The sequence below is a fragment of the Micromys minutus genome, assembly GCF_963924665.1.
Source record: "Micromys minutus genome assembly, chromosome: 29".
NCBI lineage: Eukaryota > Metazoa > Chordata > Mammalia > Rodentia > Muridae > Micromys > Micromys minutus.
This window is the reverse complement of record NC_137964.1, coordinates 19589866-19609166: the sequence shown is the minus strand read 5'-3', so window position 1 is coordinate 19609166 and position 19301 is coordinate 19589866. Positions and strand designations below refer to the sequence as shown.

At 44.4% G+C, this 19301-nt stretch overlaps 1 protein-coding gene across 5 annotated transcripts in view; it reads left to right on the top strand.

The window, feature by feature from the left end:
* Window positions 1–19301, top strand: part of SFSWAP (splicing factor SWAP) — a 67919-nt gene that overhangs the window by 11854 nt on the left and 36764 nt on the right. For all 5 annotated transcript variants that reach the window (XM_080941082.1, XM_080941085.1, XM_080941081.1 and 2 more), the window contains 3 exons: window positions 876–1101; window positions 2939–3051; window positions 4208–4343. In XM_080941082.1, the coding sequence (XP_080797208.1) occupies window positions 876–1101; window positions 2939–3051; window positions 4208–4343 (475 nt within the window). The remainder of the gene's footprint in view (window positions 1–875; window positions 1102–2938; window positions 3052–4207; window positions 4344–19301) is intronic.

Here is a 19301-nt window from a genome sequence, read left to right as displayed (position 1 = left end):
GCCAGTAGGTTGACCTGGTCCACCAAGAGCCTTCATGGTGCAATCATGCCTGCTTCTGTAGGACATGCTGAAGTGATCCTTGATCCTTGACATGTTTATAGAATGGCCTATTTTGCAAATGAATCTTTGTTAAGCCAGAGCTGATAAAAATCTGCATCAGGGCCTGTGTCCCAGTGCATACTAGATTTCCTTTAACATGGAACTTAGTTTATTCAGGAGCCAGATAACTTTAAAATTGTAGGTACTGCTCTTTTTTCAAAACTGCTTTATTATAATTCATCTGTTTGGTGGTGGTGGGGACACCGTGCACCACAGCATCTATGTGGAGGTCAGAGGACAGCTTGCAGGGGTTACTTCTTCCCACTATATAGGTTCCAGGGCTTAAACTCAGGGACTCAGGCTTAGCAGCAGATATCTTTACTCATAAGCCATCTTGCTGATCTTGACATTTCTTCTTTGTAAAGTAAGGAGGACATTATTAATTAGCAACTAAATTTGAGAAATTAGCCACTTTCATTTTATAAAGGTTGAGGTCCTAAGGTTATATAAGCATTTTTCCATGTAATTTTCTAGTATAAAGTCTGTTGATATTAAAAATATTGTACATGTGTGCCACAATACATACACAAATGGAGATCAGAGGTCAGCACTCAGAAGTTAGCTCTCTCCTTGACCACATAGATTCTGATCATTGAATTCAGGTTGTCAGACCTGGTGATAAGCATATTCACTACTAAGCCACCTTGCAAGCCATGAAATATTTTATTCTAAAATCGGAACAGTAAAACTGAGCTGTTTTCATTTTATTAAATCACATAACTTATTTGTGCATGTGTGTGCGCATACATATACTGACTGCATGCCTATTTCTCTAGCCACCAACAGCCAAGATGCATGCTATCATCGAGCGCACAGCCAACTTCGTATGCAAGCAGGGAGCACAGTTCGAGATCATGCTAAAGGCCAAGCAAGCACGAAACTCCCAGTTCGACTTCCTGCGGTTTGATCACTACCTCAACCCCTACTACAAATTCATCCAGAAAGCCATGAAGGAAGGACGGTACACGGTGCTAGCTGAGAGCAAGAGCGAGGAGAAGAAAAGTACGTCGGCCTGCCCCAGGGTGGGGAGGGCGGTGTGGAAGTGTGAAGGTCCCCATGCTCAGAGAATCGTGACTGAAATCCAGACTTGAATTCTTGTGCTGCTGATTAGCTCTGCTGGCTCATCGGTCTCCATTCTCAGTCCATACTTTCCAGATGGTTGGAATATGGTTAAATATCGGTGAGAGCCAAGTGGTCATCCAGGCTGCAAACATTTCCTCTCATTTGGCTGCCTAACAGTTTGCAGAGGGAGGGTTTTTCTGCCAAGTGCCTGCACCATAGTGCATAGAACAGGAACTTAGAGCAACATGTTCACAAGATGCTTTCTTTGTCTTGGATTACCTATCTGAAGCTGCTTTTAAGGGTCTCCATTCCAGATTCTTAGGAAGCTGGGTGTCTCCTTTTTGAGTGCCCCAGGGGCAGCTCCTAGCCATGTCTTCCATTGCACTTGGTGCCTACCCCTTGTCCTTGCACACACCAGCAAACACCTGCAACAGCTGTGCTTCCAGTCGAGCCTGCCTGTGTAAATCTTAACTGTACATAGCTTCTATTTTGGGGGGCATTTTGGGGTTTTGTGGGTTTTGGTTTGTTTTCTGTTAATGATGTTTTGCTTTCGTGAATTAAGGGGTTTGCTTATTTTGAAGAAAAAAAATTCCCATTATAGCTTTCCAGTCAGTGCCAAATGGAGGCTGGGAAGTTGAAGAGCAGACACTCCCTTCTCTCTGGCTTTTTTCTCAACAACTTGTAGAACCATGAGGGATATTATCCCATGGACTTTGTATACAGATAGTCAAGGGAAAAAAACTTATGTAGGTTTTTCCACAACTCATTTGTATTCATTTTCCTCCCTCCTTTCCCCTCTCCTTCATTTCTCCTCCCCCTGTGTAGACCTCACTGCCTCAAACTCAGACCCAGTTCTCTATAGCTCCCAGGTGCTAGGAATAAAAGCCTGTGCCACCACAGCCAGCCCATGTTGCTCTTCTTTAATGTTATTTGTATTGTATGTGGGCCTGTTCTTACCATGGCATTCATGTGGGGTCAGAGGATAAGCTGCAGTAGTCATTTGTCTGCTTTTACCAGGTGGATTCTGGGGATCAAATCCACTGGCTCCCAAAGTTAGTCAGTCTGTCTTTTTAATTTTAAGATTGATCTGTTTGCTTAAGATTTATTTCTTAATGGCAGACAGTAAGTAATGATCCACACCTTTAATCCCAGCACTTGGGAGGCAGAGGCAAGAAGATTTCTGACTTCAAGTCTAGCCTGGTCTACAGAGCAAGTTCCAGGACAGCCAGGGCTACACAGAAACCTTATTTTGGGGGGAAATAAAACTATATATTTGCATGTATGTGTTCATGTCTTTTTGAGTCTATGCCACATCTGTTTGGGTGCCCATGGAAGCTAAGGTTTTGAGTCCCCTGGAGCTAGAGTTACAAGCAATTATGAGCTGCCTGGTGTAGGTTCTCTGGAAGAACAACTAATGTTCTTAACTGCTGAGCCATCTCTCTGGCCCCATGTTTATTTTGGTCTTTGAAACTGTGGCTAACGAACTCCCCCGCTAGCCTTGACCTCTGGTCCTTTTGCTTCCACTTCCCAAGTGCTAGGATCAGTTACAAGTATCTTCTACCAAGCAGAATCTCTTTAAATATGATCTTGATGAGCATATTTATAGAATATAGTGATAATACATGTTAACAATTAAACCAAAATGAAAAAATTTGGGAGTAGACTCTCAGGCTGGCCCAGAGACTTGTGGCTCTCCTCCTGCCTCTGCCTCTTGAATGCTAGGATTACAAGTGTATACCATCAAACCTGATACTCAGTATCTTGAATTCAATTCCAGAGTCTGGGCCAACCTCTGACAACGAAGAGGAAGATGATGAGGAAGATGGGAGCTACCTGCACCCATCTCTCTTTGCTTCCAAAAAGAGCAGCCGCCTGGAAGAGCTGATGAAGGTCTTTATCTCTTCCCTCCCTAGGCTGTTTTGTTTACACTGTCACAAAATTGCTGTTCCTTTACGTTTGGAAACACAAAGCCTGCCATTTCCTATGGTTTAGCTGTATTTTTTTTTATCACTGAGGTGTCTATATTTCTGTTCCATGTGGTGATGAAGCGTTTGTTTTCCTAAGTTTCTATATTACAGGTCTCAAAAGCAAACAGATGCTGTCCTATTATATAAATAGTGTCAGTGAAGATTTGGAAACTGTTTTGTTGCGTGGATTAGAATTTAGTAGGATTGGATTTTCTAGGTTTTTAAAATGTCTGTTTCCTGAAGCCTTGGTTTCCTTCATAGACAGTTCCTAAGTACATGCTTTTTACCTCCAGCCCTCGTCTTTATGAGACTGCTATTTGTGATGTAGAAGACAGAATCTATGGGGTTCTCCATAGTCACAAAGTGTAGTTGATGTCTGGGAGAAATGTCTCTTGATTAAGCGGAGGGTGAGAGCTGCTGATGAGAAGCTCCACTAAGGAAGGAGTTTGAAGTTTTGTGAGTTTGTCATGCACACATGAGTTGGTGAGTGAGTTACTGTCTGGTCTTGATGCTTCTTCCACTCTTTGCCTAGAAGTTGTTCTGGAGATGAAACCCACTTAGTTCCTCTAGTACTCACAGCCAGCTGGAGCACTTGGCCCCAACTGGACAGGACCTCTGTGTGTGTCCCCAGCTTAAATAACAGTGGCTCTTGGCAAGAAGGTTGTGTTTGGGTGTGTGCTGTCACAGGTGGTGGCCTGTTCAGGGGAGGAATTGAGGATGGTCGTTTTCAGAGGGACAAGAAGAGTTAGAGGAGCCATGCTGGAGCCATTAGGCCAGTATTGAGCAGGCAGCATCAAAGCAAGTGTGTTTGTGGGAGCGCTCTTGTACTCAGGGGTGGTTCTGACACCGGATGAATGTATGCAGTCTTGCCTCCATGGCCTCCCAGCTCCTGGTTTTTTCTTTTGGGTCTGTCGTGACTCTGCCTCTGCAGTGGTGGCTTTCATTAGATCTGAATGTGTAGTGAGGTTTTCTTAAGGTGTACCCACAGGACTGTAAGGTTGAGTTTCTTCTCAACAGCAAAGTTGTGCATGGTTCAGAACATAGAAAATACTAAGGCCACGTGTCTTCTCTGTCCTTAGCCCTTGAAGGTGGTGGACCCGGATCACCCTCTAGCAGCCCTTGTCCGAAAAGCACAGGCTGACAGCTCAGCTCCAGCCCCACCCACTGCAGATGGCACACCTGCTCAGCCCTCTCAGGTGGAGTACACGGCAGACTGTGAGTACCCAGAGTGTCCTGTTGTATGTCTAGCTTGTAGTCACCACCCCACTCCTCATGTGCTCGGGAATCCATGTGGTGCTTTCACTCTCCAGACCTCCTCTGTGGTCTGGGAGAGAGGGACCTGGACGGCATGTTTGCCTGGCTTGTGGCTCTGAAAGGCAAGGGCAGAAGAGTAAGCAGCAGCCAACCCCACTTCCCAAAGCCACAATGGCATCTCCTTTAGCTCAAGATTGGTTAGAGCAGCAGGGGCTGGGAAGTGGCACCTACAATTCAAAACCTTGCTGTGCTGAACAAAGCTCAGACCTGTTAAGACTGACAAGAGCAGAGACTGGGAGGATGGCACAGTGTTCTGTGCTGTAGAGTTGTTTGGTACTCTGAGAATGCCCTGGTATCAGCACAGGATTAGACAGACAGTTTTGTTGAGAACAGCAAGCTGGGATGAGAAAATGTGGGGTCATTTGTCACAATTGCTGTGCTTGGACAGTCAACCCTCTGTTTCTGTAGTGCTTGGTTTCAGTGATACCGCTTGCCCCCAACAGATAGGAAAACCCAAGATTTCTCTCAGAGACTCGAGAATCCTGCCTGGGGAACTTGTAATACACTGTGAATGCTATGTTAATAGTTGTTCATGCTGTATTGTTCCAAGGTATTGTGATAAGGAAAAATCTGTGCCTGTTCAATACAAATGCACCCTTTCCTTTTTGTATTTTGAATCCAAGCTACTTGAATAGTGGGTGTGGGACCTAAGAATAGAGAGAGTCGATTATAATGTGCAGGGGATTTTTTGTTTTTTTTTTTTTCTGGAATCTTGTGGTTGCTGCTCTTTTGCCTTTCTAAGCGTTGAAGGGGAGTACTCTGGAGAGTGATCAGAATATCTGACCCAGGTTCAGGGTCAGGCCTCATTGCTGTTCTGAGGCTGCGCATCATGTGAGTGTTGTATGAAAGAGGAGCCTTCAACAAAGATGGTCAGCCTATGCTGTGGTGCCTTACTACAGATTGCATTCCTCATGTGAAGTGAGATGCCTGTGGGATGGAGTCTTGTACTGAAGAGGAAGCTGCAATTAAGGATGAACAGTCTGTATAATGCTAGCTCCTCTGCACTTCTTTCTCTACACTAGGCAACACAGATGTGGCGTTTTGATGTAATAAAGTGACAAGACTGTAGAAAAATCAGTTACTTTACTGATGTGACAGCACAGGCCTTTATAATCTCAGCATTTGGGAGGCAGAGGCAGGTAGATCTCTGAGTTTAGTGTGAGCCTGGGCTACCATATTGAGACCTTAAAAAAAAAATCATCTATTTCTGAGTGAACCTTGTGAGCATACCCTAGAAACCCTGGGCTGGAACTTAGACCATATCTTTAGATAATGAAGTAGATCCTGTTGCAGGGCTATGTGTTATATGTCCTGCACATACCCCGCAGCAGCAGTCATCCTTGCAGCATCCTGGAGGTTACTGCTGGCTCATGTGCACACTCAGGAAGGGGTCCAGGTGCAGAGCCTGCCTATTTTTCATGCCCTGTGTAGCCCCAGGGAGAGCTCATGAAGGACTTGATCAATGGCAAAGGAGGCTTTGCCAAACAGTCTGGTTGTACTCCAGAGAGGGAATGATGTGCTGGCACCCACCCCCACCTCATAGATGCCTGTTCCCTGCTTTTTTGGGGTTTTTAAGTGTGTTTTCATAGAGTTAGGGAGGTGAGGTATGTATATGTACAGGTGTGGATGTTGGGTTCTTTCCTGGGTTGGATTACTCTCTACCTTACCTTTTTTGAGACAGGATTACTCACCTATTTAACTAGACTGGTTGGCCAGCAAGCCCCAGTGATCCTGTATTTACCTCCCAGGCACAAGTCACAACACCCAGCTTTTACATGGGTACTAGGAATCCAAAGTCAGATGTTTATACTTCCACAGAAGCCATCCATCTTGTCCTTCCCCCACATTCTTGTTCCAATACTGTCTTGAATTTGCTTAAATTAAATCATTGTCTATTCATGTTCCTACCATAGAAGAGAACAGTAGAAATTGGGGATAGTGAAACTAATTCTATCATTAAAGGGTGAAGAGTTATACACAGAGGTCAGTTGTGGTACACTGTACCAAGACCCTGTGGCCCAAGCAGGGTGGTGGAGCAAGCTGACTCATCACAGCCATGTGGTGATTCATCGTGTCCAGTCCAGTAAGAACAGTGGCCTGAGGCAATCTTGCCAGTGTGGGATATCAGAGGACCACACAGATTCAGGTCAGGGGGATCCACATGTGCAGACACATGGCTATGTAACACAGCAGTACAGCAAACACAAAGTGAGCCAGCTTGGTAAGCCAGGCATATATCGGCCTGGAGAGCCATCATGACCCTCCTGGCCCCTCTGACCACAAAGCCTTGCACATCTTTCATATTCATTAACAATCCTCTGTGTCAACCTCTATCAGCCAGACAAGTTGCAACAGAAACCAGGCACTCACTTTATGCTAACATTGCTACCCAAGGTCCCACAGTCACAGGCATTCCCTGCTCCTGTCCTGTCGGCTAAGTAGTAAGACTTGGTGAACACTTGCCAAGGCAGGAGCAAGGTTACCGAATGACAGTGATTGTTCACATGTATGCATGAGTGTCTATCCAAGTGTCATTCCATCCCACTCTGGAATGGGAAAGAAGGAACTCCAAAGAATCTGTTAGATTTGGGCTTGATACAAACTGGGATAAACCATAGGCTTATCTGTCTGTAGGCAAGGTTCTGAACATTACAATCAATTACCCAACTGGGAAACCTTAACAGTAAAACACACTTGACAGCTGTAGAATATGAGGCTGGTGGGTAAAGTGCTTGCTGTGCAAGCTCGATCACCTGAGTTCTACCCCCAGAGCCTAGAAAGGTAGAATAGACTCTACATGCACACAGTAATGATAAGAAAAGGAACAGTGGGGGAAAGGTTGGTGACACTCTGTACAGGACCCAGCAGTTTTCTCTGTCAACACTCAAGCAATCTAATCACTGTATGTGGATAAATTTACCACAAAGAAACTAAAGTCAACAGCCATGATTGGTTTTCCTCTATTTGGCTGCACTTAAGTACTGTCCTAATGGTTGGCTACAAACGAAGTTCCACCCAATTGAGCAGAGCCAGCGCTGATGCAGATGACCAGCAATGAACCAAAGAAATATCAAAAATTCCGTATTCTGGCCACTTCACAGTAGGTGATGAAGCCTTTGCCAGAGATTCAGGCTCAGGCAACTCTAACTCTTACCTAGCCATAAGACAGGAGAAACAAGCTGAAGCAGATACCCACAGAGACATAGTACAGAGGGAGGAAAGAGTTCTAGGCAGGTACCTGGCAGAACTGGAGTCCTGGAGAGACCAAGGCTATTTCTATCTGCAGCAGCTCTACAGCCAAGGATGCTGAGATTTTTCTGATGGATTTTGGAGTTTCATTGAGACCCAGATTCTAAGCTCTAGCCACCAGCCTGGCTTTGCTGTAAAACAGAAGCCACCTGTTGTGTCCAGTGATTTTCTTGATCCTGGGCAAAAGGCTGTGTAGCTCTGAGGGCTATGGTCCTTGTAGCTGATAACAGGAGCATATCTGAGATCTACCAACCCTATGTCTATCTGTTTGCTATCACCAACTCCAGACATCCAAATAACCCACTCTTCCTTATGTCCAGGACAGTTCATCAAAGCCTGTTGTCCTTTTTGGTCAGGGGCAGTGTGAGCAGGACTAGCCCTCATGAGAGTAGAACACAGCAAACCTGGAATTACTTCAGAACCACAGGAAGGACTGTGGGGTCCTAGGGCCCTGTCTTGAATCTGTGTGGTCCTCTGATATCCCACACTGGCAAGATTGCCTCAGGCCATTGTTCTTACTGGACTGGACATGTGGCCGTGAGAGAAGAGCTGGGTGGAGTTGCTCCTCCTTCCTGGGTTCTGGGACCAGACTCAGGTTTCTAGGCCTGCAAGGAGGGAGGGCAAGGGAGTGTCCCACCCTTGTTTCTTTTGAAGAGCTCCTGTGTGCTCTTCTCCACCCTTTCAACTCTGGGCCACAGCTGCTCCTTGGGCTCCAGCAAAGCAAAGCATGTCCCCCACCTTCCTCATCCTCTATCCCAGTCAGGGTTTCTGTCGTGGGAAGCAGGTGCCCAGTGTTGCAGCACTGTAGTGTAGGCTTTTTATTTTGTTATTTGAGTCTCAACAGTTTCTTTTCCTCCTGTAATTGCATGGTAGCTTTTTAAAGCACTTGGCTTTTTATCCAATTTTTCCAAAGCATTCAACTTTAAATTCATAGAAACAGCAATTCTCTTCTTATTTAAATTGTGTGTTGGCAAAAATTTAACCAGATACATAATTACAGTAAGGTTAACTGAAAAGAAATTGTTTTAGAGAAAATCTGGTAAAAAGCAGAATCTCAGCCTTCCAAAGAGGAGCCCACTGCCTGGTGTGTCATGGCACAGGCTGCCTGGGTCATTTGGAACCACTGCCCCTCAGGGAGCTTCTATAGTCTTAGCTTAGAGAACCCAGCACTAGCTGGCTCTGCAGAGGAGAGCCTGAAAGTAGGTACAGCTAGGGGTCAAGAGCAGTGTCTGGAAAACAGCCAGTTTGAGCTCTGTGGCTGTCCAACAGATGGGGTAGTTCTCCTAAGGAGAGACCGTGGCAGGAAGAAGAGCCATCTACTTTAAGCCAGTCGTCAACATTTGATTACATCTATGAATGCTTTGTTTGTTTATTTGTTTAAAGATTTACTTATTTATTTCATGTATGTGAGTACATTGTCGCTGTCTTCAGATACACCAGAAGAGGGCATCAGATCCCATTACAGATGGTTCTGAGCCACCATGTGCTTCCTGGGAATTGAACATGGACCATTAAAAGAGCAGTCAGTACTCTTAACCACTGAGCTATCTCTCCAGCCCGTTTTTTTTGCTTTTAATGAAACTATTAAGGAAATGAGGAAAATGTTTAATGTACAAATAAGTTTGATAGTTAGATGGGAAATAAGTGGCAGTCCTCTCAGAGCCACTTCAGATAACTGAGGTGAAAAATGAGTGTATGTCATTTCAAAGGTTTTGTTCGACTGTTTCCCAGCTGTTGTGCAAGGGCTTACCTAGGGAGGCCCCACGGTGTATCAGGGTAAAGTTGAATTGGAGGCCATGGAAATGTCATACTGTACACTGTCGTGAGCATCTTAACCAAAGGGCCTAAATGAAGAAACAGACATCACTGCAGTGAAGAGGGAGCGGACAGGCAGTGGTTTTATCAGTGGGATTATGGGGGTAAGCAGGCAGTGTGAATGGAATAAGACTCTTAACATGCACATCCAAGCATATCCCGTTAGTCTTAAGTACCCACTTAAGACTCAGTCAAAGGCTGAGGTGCCTCTCTAGCTATGTGGGTATTTTGCTCCCCTGCCTACCCCCTGAGCACTGGAGCTTGAGTAGAGCTATCTGCACTGTTGCGAGGCCCGTAGAGTGTTTGGCTTCTGAGGAAGTAGAGATGCTGGAGAAGAAGGCCAGCATAGGGTGGAAAGGCGGACATCTGTGTAGGTGTCTGAAGATGCACAGTGTCATTGAGAACTGGGAGAAGGAAGCTGAGGTGGAGCAGTGGCTGTTTACCCGCTTTGAACAGCTCCTTTCCAACAGACATGAAGATTTTTGTTTTGTTTTTTTGAGACAGGGTCTCATGTAACCCAAGCTTGCCTCAAACTCAGCCTTGTAGCAAGGATGGCCTTAAACTTGCTGCTCTCCTGCCTCCATCTCTACAGGCCAGGATTGCAGACATGCACTGTCACACCTGGTCTTAGGTGGTGTTGGGGACAAACCAAGGGGTTCATGCGTGTTAGCAAAAAACACTGTCTCACTGAACTGTACTCCAGCCTCAAGTGTTCAGGTATATTTAGGGTCCCACTACTGAGTGAGTTCTTCACAGCTGTGACATTCGTGTGCAGCTTTAAAACTGTCTTGACAGCCAGCTGCTGTCTAGGCACATAGCCTTGTAGGTCTCTGTTAGCAATGCTAGTGGCTCTTCTTTCCTTTGGTGCTTACTCAGGAGCTCAGGATACACCCCAGCTCCTGTGGCTTGCTTTTTACTATTTTCCCAGATTTGGGCAGCCTGGGAAAAAAGAACATCTTAATTTTTAATTTTATAAAATTTCTTCTAGAAGCTCTTTAAGTGAACATGTATAAAATTAACAATTCTTAACTTGATGGTGAACCATTTTTCAAGCCCTGTTCTATATTACTTGGCTACTTAGCAACAAATCCTTATAGAAGAGTATAATTAAATTATGTAAGAGGCATTAATGCGGAAATATTGTCCATTGTCAGAGCCAACAATGCTTTTGTGTAATGTTCTATAAATAAAGTATTCCTTGGACTAAATTTTCTGTGTGCATACACGATTGCATGTGAGCAAGGGTACGCACGTAACACAGTGTTCTTGTGGAAGGTCAGAGGACAATTGTGTGTGGTCAGTTCTTCCCTTCTACCTTGGCATGGGTTCTCAGAATCCTCAGTGCATTAGGCCTGTGCACAAGCAGTTCTGCCTGTGCATTTTCTGAGCCCTATCCTAGCTTAAATTTTATTACTGTATTTTAAATTTTAATTTTACGTGTTATCACATGTGCACTACAGTACATGTAGGGTGTTCCAAGGATAACCTGTAGCAGTCAGTTCTGTCCTTCTACCATGTGGGTCCCAGGAATTGAATTCAGTAGTCAGACTTGGCAGCAAGCCCCTCCACCCACTCCACCATCTCACCGTCCCTGTCCCAGTGTAACAGGTGAGTTGCTGCTGACCAGCATTTTCTTTTAGTTGTTAGTCCAGAGAGGTAGGAAGAAGCAAGGAAGGTACAGCATTTCTTGGCATTCGTGAGCTTACTTGAGGCTCAAGCCCACGGAACTACCTCGACACAGAGGAGAGGGATGACCTGCAGCTGCACTAGGTAGCGTGGCTTATGATGGGAAGATTTTACTGGAGCTCATTCACAAACCCTGAGATCTAGACTCAGTACTGAACTGTAAGTGTAGCTGTTCACTGCTCAAGAAGCCAGCCCTGAAACATCTCTTTCTAGTTCAGAGTAGCGATCCAGTGGTCAGGTTGTAGCTCAGAGGTGAAGCACTTGCATGGCAGGCACGGGACCCCAAAGCAGCCCCAGCACCAGGAGGTGCTTACATGGTTTTGTGTGAGAGGAATGAGTCCCCTGAAATCATTTCCTTCCCAGGGTTTTATAGCTCAGTGGAGAAGCCCTGGCCTAACATGTCCCAAGGCCCTGGGTTCACTTTCCCTTTACTCACCGCTGATTCCTAGTTTCTGTTTGGAGTATTAGCTTCATGTTGGGAGAGCATGAGGAATGTGTGTGTTCTGTCTGTAACTGTAATTCCCACTTGCTTAGCCTCAGTTCTGTGGCTGACTAAATTGTTTTTTTTTCCAGCACAGTATCTCCAGTTGAGTTCCATATTTGATTTGATCTTGGACATTTTGAGTCTCATCCACTGTTTTTTTAAGGGTTCTTCAGAGGTTTAAGTGAGAAACAGATGTGCACTGGTAACTGGTCGGGGATACCTGGTAGCTACTGTACTCAGGACTCGGGAAGTAGAGGCAGGAAGCTCTTGTATTTAAAGTCAGCCTGGCACATACATAGAGTGAGACTGTTTCAAAAGAAAGAAAAAGCCAGCCTTCAACCTTCATATAAGAGAAAACCATGTCTGGATCAAGGTGAAAGATTTTCAGATAACAGTATCTGTCCTTCGGAGTCTTGTGAACCAGAGCCTGTGTAACTAACCCTTGACACCACAGAGAACCCTGGGCTGGTAAATACCTGTGTTACTAGTTGACTGGTTTTTGTCAGCTGGGTCTGATGCTGTTCTCTTAAATTCCTTTATGTTTGAACGTGTTGGCTACCTTTTGACATACATAGCACCACAGCATCTACTGAGCCACATGCACCTACAGCAATAGTGACGCAGCCCTGTGCTCAGGAAAAGGCTTCAGCATCCATCGTCTTCCTACCCACTAGCTACGTGCTCTTTGCACCTGGGCACTTGGAATGCCTCTGCCTTCAATGTTAGTCGCTTAGTCAGTCTACATTTTCCATGTGTGCTCATGGTCCCGATTGTTGGATACTTTTAGTACCACTTTCTGGCTGTTGGTCTGTGCCTCATTTCCCTGTGAGTGTCCTGTTCCCTGATTGTCGCTTGCCTCTCTTTGGCATCAGGTGATTGTTTCTGTCTTCTGTGGTCAGTCCTAGTCAATGCTGCATTGATTCTGTGTTTATGTTTCAGTCCTCTTTCTAAGCTGTACTGTCGGCTCAGGATTAGAGCTAATTAGAACTCAGAAGTAAACATTGCCAGACATGTCACCACAGACAACATAGTTGGACAATAATAATATTTTGGTATAAGCCAAGAGGTAGAAGCAGGAGGATTACAAGTTCTACATGAAACACTATCAGAGAAACAATACAAAACCTCTTTGTAGTCATCAGGATTTGAGAACCACGTATTTTCCATATTGTAAAATAACTATTTTTCTTGTTTTTTTTTTTGTTTTTTTTTTTTTTTGTTTTTTTTCTCTTGAGTTGATTTAATATATGAATGGGGTCTAGGGCCTGTGAAAAAACAGATGACAAGCCCACACTGACCCCTGCTTGACTGACAGTGCCTGATTATCTCTACTCACTTAGCTTCTGGCCTAGCTTGTTTCTGTCCCTGTGATAAGATATCCTGGCAAAAAATACCTGGAGAGGGAAAGGATTTGTACAGCTTCCTGTTACAGATCCCAATCCATCACAGCAAGGAAGGCACAGGGGCCAGAGCTTAAAGCAGCTAATCACAGCAACCCCACCTTATGGAACAGAGAGCCGGCTATGCCTAGGGAATGAATAGTGCTGCCTATAAGAAACCCTGTCTCAAATGATAAGGTGGAAAGCAGTTAAGGAGGAGTCACTGAGGAAGGTACATGCATTGGCTTCTGTTTTCCACATGGATGCATGTGCTCACATGCACTTGTGTAGGTTTTAACTTAGTTCAGAGAGGCTTTTCTGGAGGAAAATCTAATCCAAGGAAAGAAAGATTTTTCTAAACAAGTTGGATGTTGCAGATGCATCTGGTAGCCCAGATGTGACCTTCATGCACAATTGCAGAAGTCATTCCAGTTCCCATTTTCAGGCTGGTGATGTCAAAACTAGTCTTTTCTTGAAGACAGTTGTTTTTTAGTGTGTGTGTGTGTGTGTGTGTGTGTGTGTGTGTGTGTGATTCTGTGGTGTGTGTATGTATATGCATTTGTGTGAAGGCCAAAGGAGTTTAGAAATGCCTACACAATCACCCCCTTTAAGACAGAGTTGGAACTCACCAATTAGGCTAGACAGCCTGGACAGAGTCCCAGGGATCCATCCTCCTTGTACCACTTTCCTAACCCTGGGCTTATAAATATTCACCACTGCACATGCATTTTTTTTTCTATAGGTTCTGGGGCTGGAACACAGGTCCTCATGCTTATAGCAAAAGCACTTCATAACAGAGTCATCTCCCTGGCCATGGAGACATTTTCTAAGACACTAGGTTGTCTGGAAGCCTCAACAGGGCAGATAAACTAGTATGGCAAGTGGTGTATATTTTCTCAGATACATATATCATAGTGCGCATGCCCTATTAGCAAGACCTTGGCAATTGTCTGCTGTGATGGGATATCTGCAAATCAGTGTGGTGAGCCGATGAGTTTTTTATGTACTTGCAGAGATGAGAAGGACAGAGACATTTCTCTATTTAAAAGCTGTAGGCAGTGTATTATTATAAGGAGTTTGGAGGCTACTTGACTTTATTTTTACCCTCTGCAGTGGAAGATTCTGTATTAGAAAGTGCTGACTGCTTTAGACTAGGAAGGGCATCTTTTGGGAATTCCTGAGAGTCAGGTACCTAAGTTCAGAGGATGAAGCAAGGAATCTAAAGAACTGAGCTGACTGCATAGAAAAGAGGAACGTGGCTTCTCAGCTCTGTTTTCATCTTTATCACCTCTGGAGACCCAGAAGGTTTGCAGTATCCACTCTGTGTGACCTTTGCTGTCCTGAGAAGGAATGACTCAGCAGTGACAGTGACTAGTATTAGTGTCAGCAGATGTGCTCAGGGCACCATGGCCTCCCCTGAGTGTGCATTTTTAGTGTGAAGGAAGCAGGGCCTTGTGGAGGCAAGGGAGATCACTCACCTCACAGAACCTGCTGCAGCATACAGATAGCAACAGGCATCTGTTGTCAGGGAGAAGGGGGTGTGGAGTTGCTCATTGACTCTCAGATTACTATGGTAATAACCATCCTGACACTGGTTCTGGCAAAACACATCCATGAGAAATGACAGCTTTTGGCAGCAAGCCAGACTTTGGTGCTTCAGAGCAAGCCTTCCCAGGTTACTTTTTGTGATGGTCTCCTGTGGAAGTGGCTAAATTACAGATAAAAGGAAGTAAGTGGTATGACTAGTGTTGAGACTCCTGGATCGCCAGTTTGGTTGTGCTGAGAGTGCAGGAGGTGAATAAAGCACACTGTTGGCAAGCTGGCTGGCTGGAGGTGTTTCCTGAGAGACCGCAAGGGATGGTGAAAGAAAAGTTGGACACAACAGTGGGTGTGTGGCTGTGTCTCCACAGTTGAATGAGCTGATAGAACTCTGATCTAATCTGGAGTTAGGTTCTTGATGACTATGAATATGACAGCATTATTGGGAGGGATGGAAAGGAGAAGATGAGACCTTTGAAGGACATGGCGTTTGTCCCAGCTTCTTTCCATAGTCCTTTCTGTGGTTCACCATAGTGTGAACTAAGCAGCTCTGAAACCATGAGCCAAGATGACTTCATTCCTCCCCTATGGACTTTATACCTGGGGCTCTGGTCACAGTGGTGTGGGTGAGTGCAGCATTCATTACAGTGGTGAGGAGATCTGTAAGATATTGGGGCGCAGCCACGGATATCACGAGGATAGAAAAGAGAGTGAAACCAGAGGGAAGGATTGCCATAAGTTCAAGGCCAGCCAAGCGTACAGAGTGAGACCCCATCTGAAAACAAAATCAAGAAGAGCTGTTACTCCACTGACTTTTTCGGCTTTCAGGAAGACTTTGAAATTTGCAGATTCCAAATGTAAAAGCATTTTTATGAGATTTTTAGAAAAAGTTGCCTTTCTGAAACAAAACTTGTGGTGTTGAGAAAACAGAGACGAGTGTTTCTGTAGAAAGTACCAAGATTGTAGCCCTTGTCCAGGGTTGTCAGCTGAGCCACAGTGGGCTTCAGCGGCCCATGTCTGCATAAGACCTGTTGTGAGTGTAGCCTTGGTCTGAAGATGATTTGTAACAGGGTCACCAACCTCGAGCCCTATTAGATGAGGCTAACTCAAGAAGAGTGCCACTCTCCTCACTTGCACAGCCAGGCTGATGGCAGTATCAGTCCCATGGCAGCACACGCGTGTCTGTGGTTACCCAGCAGTCAGGAGACTAAGATGGGCAGATTACAAGAAGGAAAAACTGGCCGTTTGTCTTCATTTATCTCACATCATACAAGGAACTACAGAATATCTTTAGTTTACCTGGAGTTACACAGAAACACAATCTGTGTTTTTCTTTTTGTTACATTGTAATTTGTTTTGTGTATCTATATATATGTAGGTATGAGTGTGTCATGGCATAAAAATGGAACTCCAAGGATAACTTGTAGGTCTCTTCTACTATATGGCTCTTGGAGATCAAACTCAGGTTGTCTGGCTTAGCAAGCCTTTACCTACTAAGCCATCTTTCCAGTCCCCCAATATCTGTCTTTCTACAGATGTTTATCAACCTCTACTCTGAGTCCAGAATTGTGAGGTAACTTACCTAAGTATCCATGTGGCACTTACCCACAATGTCTGAAGACTACAATGTCAGGAAGTTTTTATGTTACAATTATATCTTTGAGTGTATGTTCATTCCCTAAGATGGCCGTGACATCACTGGTAACAGTCTCACGGAACCCTCATTGACCTACACAGTGTGTGATTACATTCTCCTTTTCCCTGTTTTTATATAGAGCCCTGTGCACTTTAGTAGAAATGTGTTGTGTTAAGAGGCTGGCTTTGCAGTATACCATTCTTTTGGGAAACACTTGATATTGTTTTTCTGTTGTTGTTGTTGTTCTGGTACTTCCATAAAATATTAAGCTGTTAGCTTCATGCAGAAATGCATCAGTATATTTGGGATGTCACAGGAGAGTACATACTACAGAAATCCATAAATGCCAATGTCTGAGGGCAAAATAGGTAGGTGGGGGGTGGCAGCGGCAGGATTAGCGATCAAGCCGAGTTTGCCAGTGGTGCTTGCTAACTAAGAATCTAACTAGGAATGTGCCAGAGGATGGTGTCTGGATGAACTCTAGGTGCTGCTGAGGTCTCGTCAGCCATAAACTAGCACAGCAGTTTTCTCAGACAGCAGCAGGAACCCTTCCAGCACATTCTGCTGCTCTGTTGGCAGTTGGCAAGAGACAGTCAGGTGCTCATTCAAAGGATCTCCTTCATTGTGTCTGCTTTCAGAGTTGATTGATTTGTCCTGGGTAGAAATTCCCAAGTACAGCTGTGTTTGCCAGCCTGTTCCTCATCACAGTGCTGTGTCAGCAGCCATGTGCCCCACACATTTAGTAGATGGTTTCTTTAGTTCTTTACATCTTGATAGGAGCAACAGCCTCACTACTATTTCATTAATGGTCCTGATCCCATGACTCCATCTTGGAATCTGTTCTGTTGTTCAGATGACTCACCTTGTCAGTTACATGTACTGCTGAGTCTATAGTACCCAGATGACTGACACACATCTTTTACAAAAGGGTAGAGGACAGAAAGAAACTTGAGAGGGAACACAGAACTACGCCTGGTGATCCCGGCCTTAATGCCAGCTACTCAGGATGCTGAAGAAAGAGAATGTCAGATCAAGACCTGCTCTACAGAGTGAGTTCCAGGACAACCTGGGCAACTTACTGAGAATATGCTTCAAACTAATACTAATAAAGGAAGACATGGGAGACGGACGTCTCAGTGGAGAGCACTTTGTCTGAAAGCATGAGGACCTAAGTTTAAACCCCCAGTTCATGTATAAAAGCCAGACATGGCTGCACATGCCAGTAACCACAGCGTGGGGTTGGAGACAAGAAGATCCTAGGAATTCACTGGCCTGCCAGCCTAACTGAAATGGTAAACTTCTGATTTAGTGAGAGACCCTGTCTCAAAACAAGAAGGCAACAGAAGGTGACACTCAGTGTCCTGCCCTGGCCTCTGATAACCACATTCTCACATGCATGAGGCGCATACATACCACACAGAAAAATAAATTAATTAGGAAGAGTGCCAGAGTTGTGGGCCAGTGTCAAGGAGCTTCACACACACACACACACACACACACACACCTCTTTGTTTAATCACCAGTTTTGGGAGAAAGTATCAGTAATATGCTTCCTCTTTGCTGTAAGCTCAAGAATGTTATGAATAGGGTAAGTTGTTTCTCATTTCTTTGATTATAATTAGTATATGCTAAGTTTTTGTTTTAATTAAAGTAGGATGTATCTATACTTTGAAAGTCAAATGCATACTTGTTGGAAAAGGTGTCTGCACTCCACCTCCCAGAGCCAGTCTGGGTTCCAGGATTACTTAAAACATCAGTCTCTGATGTTGGGGCTCTTCTCACCCTTGCTGTGGCTACACCTCTGTGACAGTAATCCGACTTCACTCGCATGTGTCCCTCAAGCTTTCTCATGCCCAGAGTTTAACACTCCAGCCTGGTGGTGTTTCTTTTGGTTGTCTTTAAGCCTCTAGAGGAGCAGAACTGGTAGAAGGTTTTACCTAAAAATATATTCTAAAAGAGATTCATAACAAAAGCCTGCACGATGGGAGCAGGATCGTCCAACAGTTGCTCTCTGTGATGCCAGAGAGAGTGAGAACTTGGTAACTGCTGAGTGCATGTAGCTATAGCTGGATGTCTCCACAGTCAGTGTGGTACTGAAGACCTGGAAGATTCCAGAATTCTTAGTCTTCAGTATATTTTGGAAGCATCAGTAAGGTGCTGAGATGACAGTCACAGCAGCAGCAGTAGTTATTTGGACTTAGCAGCAAGAAACAAAGGGAAGTGACTAAAGAGATGGCTCAGCAGTTAGGAGCAGTGGCTTCTCTTCCAGAGGACCCTGGTTCAATGAGCTACCTGTAACTCTAGTATTAGGGAGCTAACATCTTCTGGCTTCTGTGGATACCAGGTATGCATTGATTCAGACACATATATGTAGGCAAAACACTCATCCATATAAAAATAAATACATCTTTATAAGAGATAAAGAAATGAAAGCACATAGACATGCAACACTGTTTTGTCTCAAACACCTTTATGTATCTGCTATACCCGTAAGAAGGTGCTGCTCACTTGGTGGATGGGTCACCTCTCAGTTAATTCTTCCTGGAAACGCACTCACAGACCTTCCCAGAGGCATGTTGCTTACTTGATTATGTCAAGTTAATTGCCATTAAGTTGAGAAGATTAAGCATCACAAGTCCACCCCAGACATCTTGACCCACAGCCACTTTTTATGTCATGCTAAGTTTCCAAATTAAGATAATACAAAGTCACAATTCATCATGATGTGATGTAAGTGTACTATGTACAACTGAAAGCATCAGTTCTTCCCCCAGAGCAGATGTCTTCAGGTTATACCCTATAACTTAAATCTGATCCACAAAGTAGCCACACTTAAGTTCTGACATTTTCTTAGTGTTATATAATAATGGAATAGGAAAAGAAAGAAAACACAAATATCTGCTTACTAATGCATACATATAAAGCCCTGAGCATTTTAACAGTGTAAGACAGAAAGATGCATGGCAGTTATATTGCTCATTTCTGTGATTGGTTACTTGGTCATAGTTGTTTATATTTTTATACTGCTAGCTCACATACTCAGCAAGTCCTGATTCTTTATCTGTGGGAGT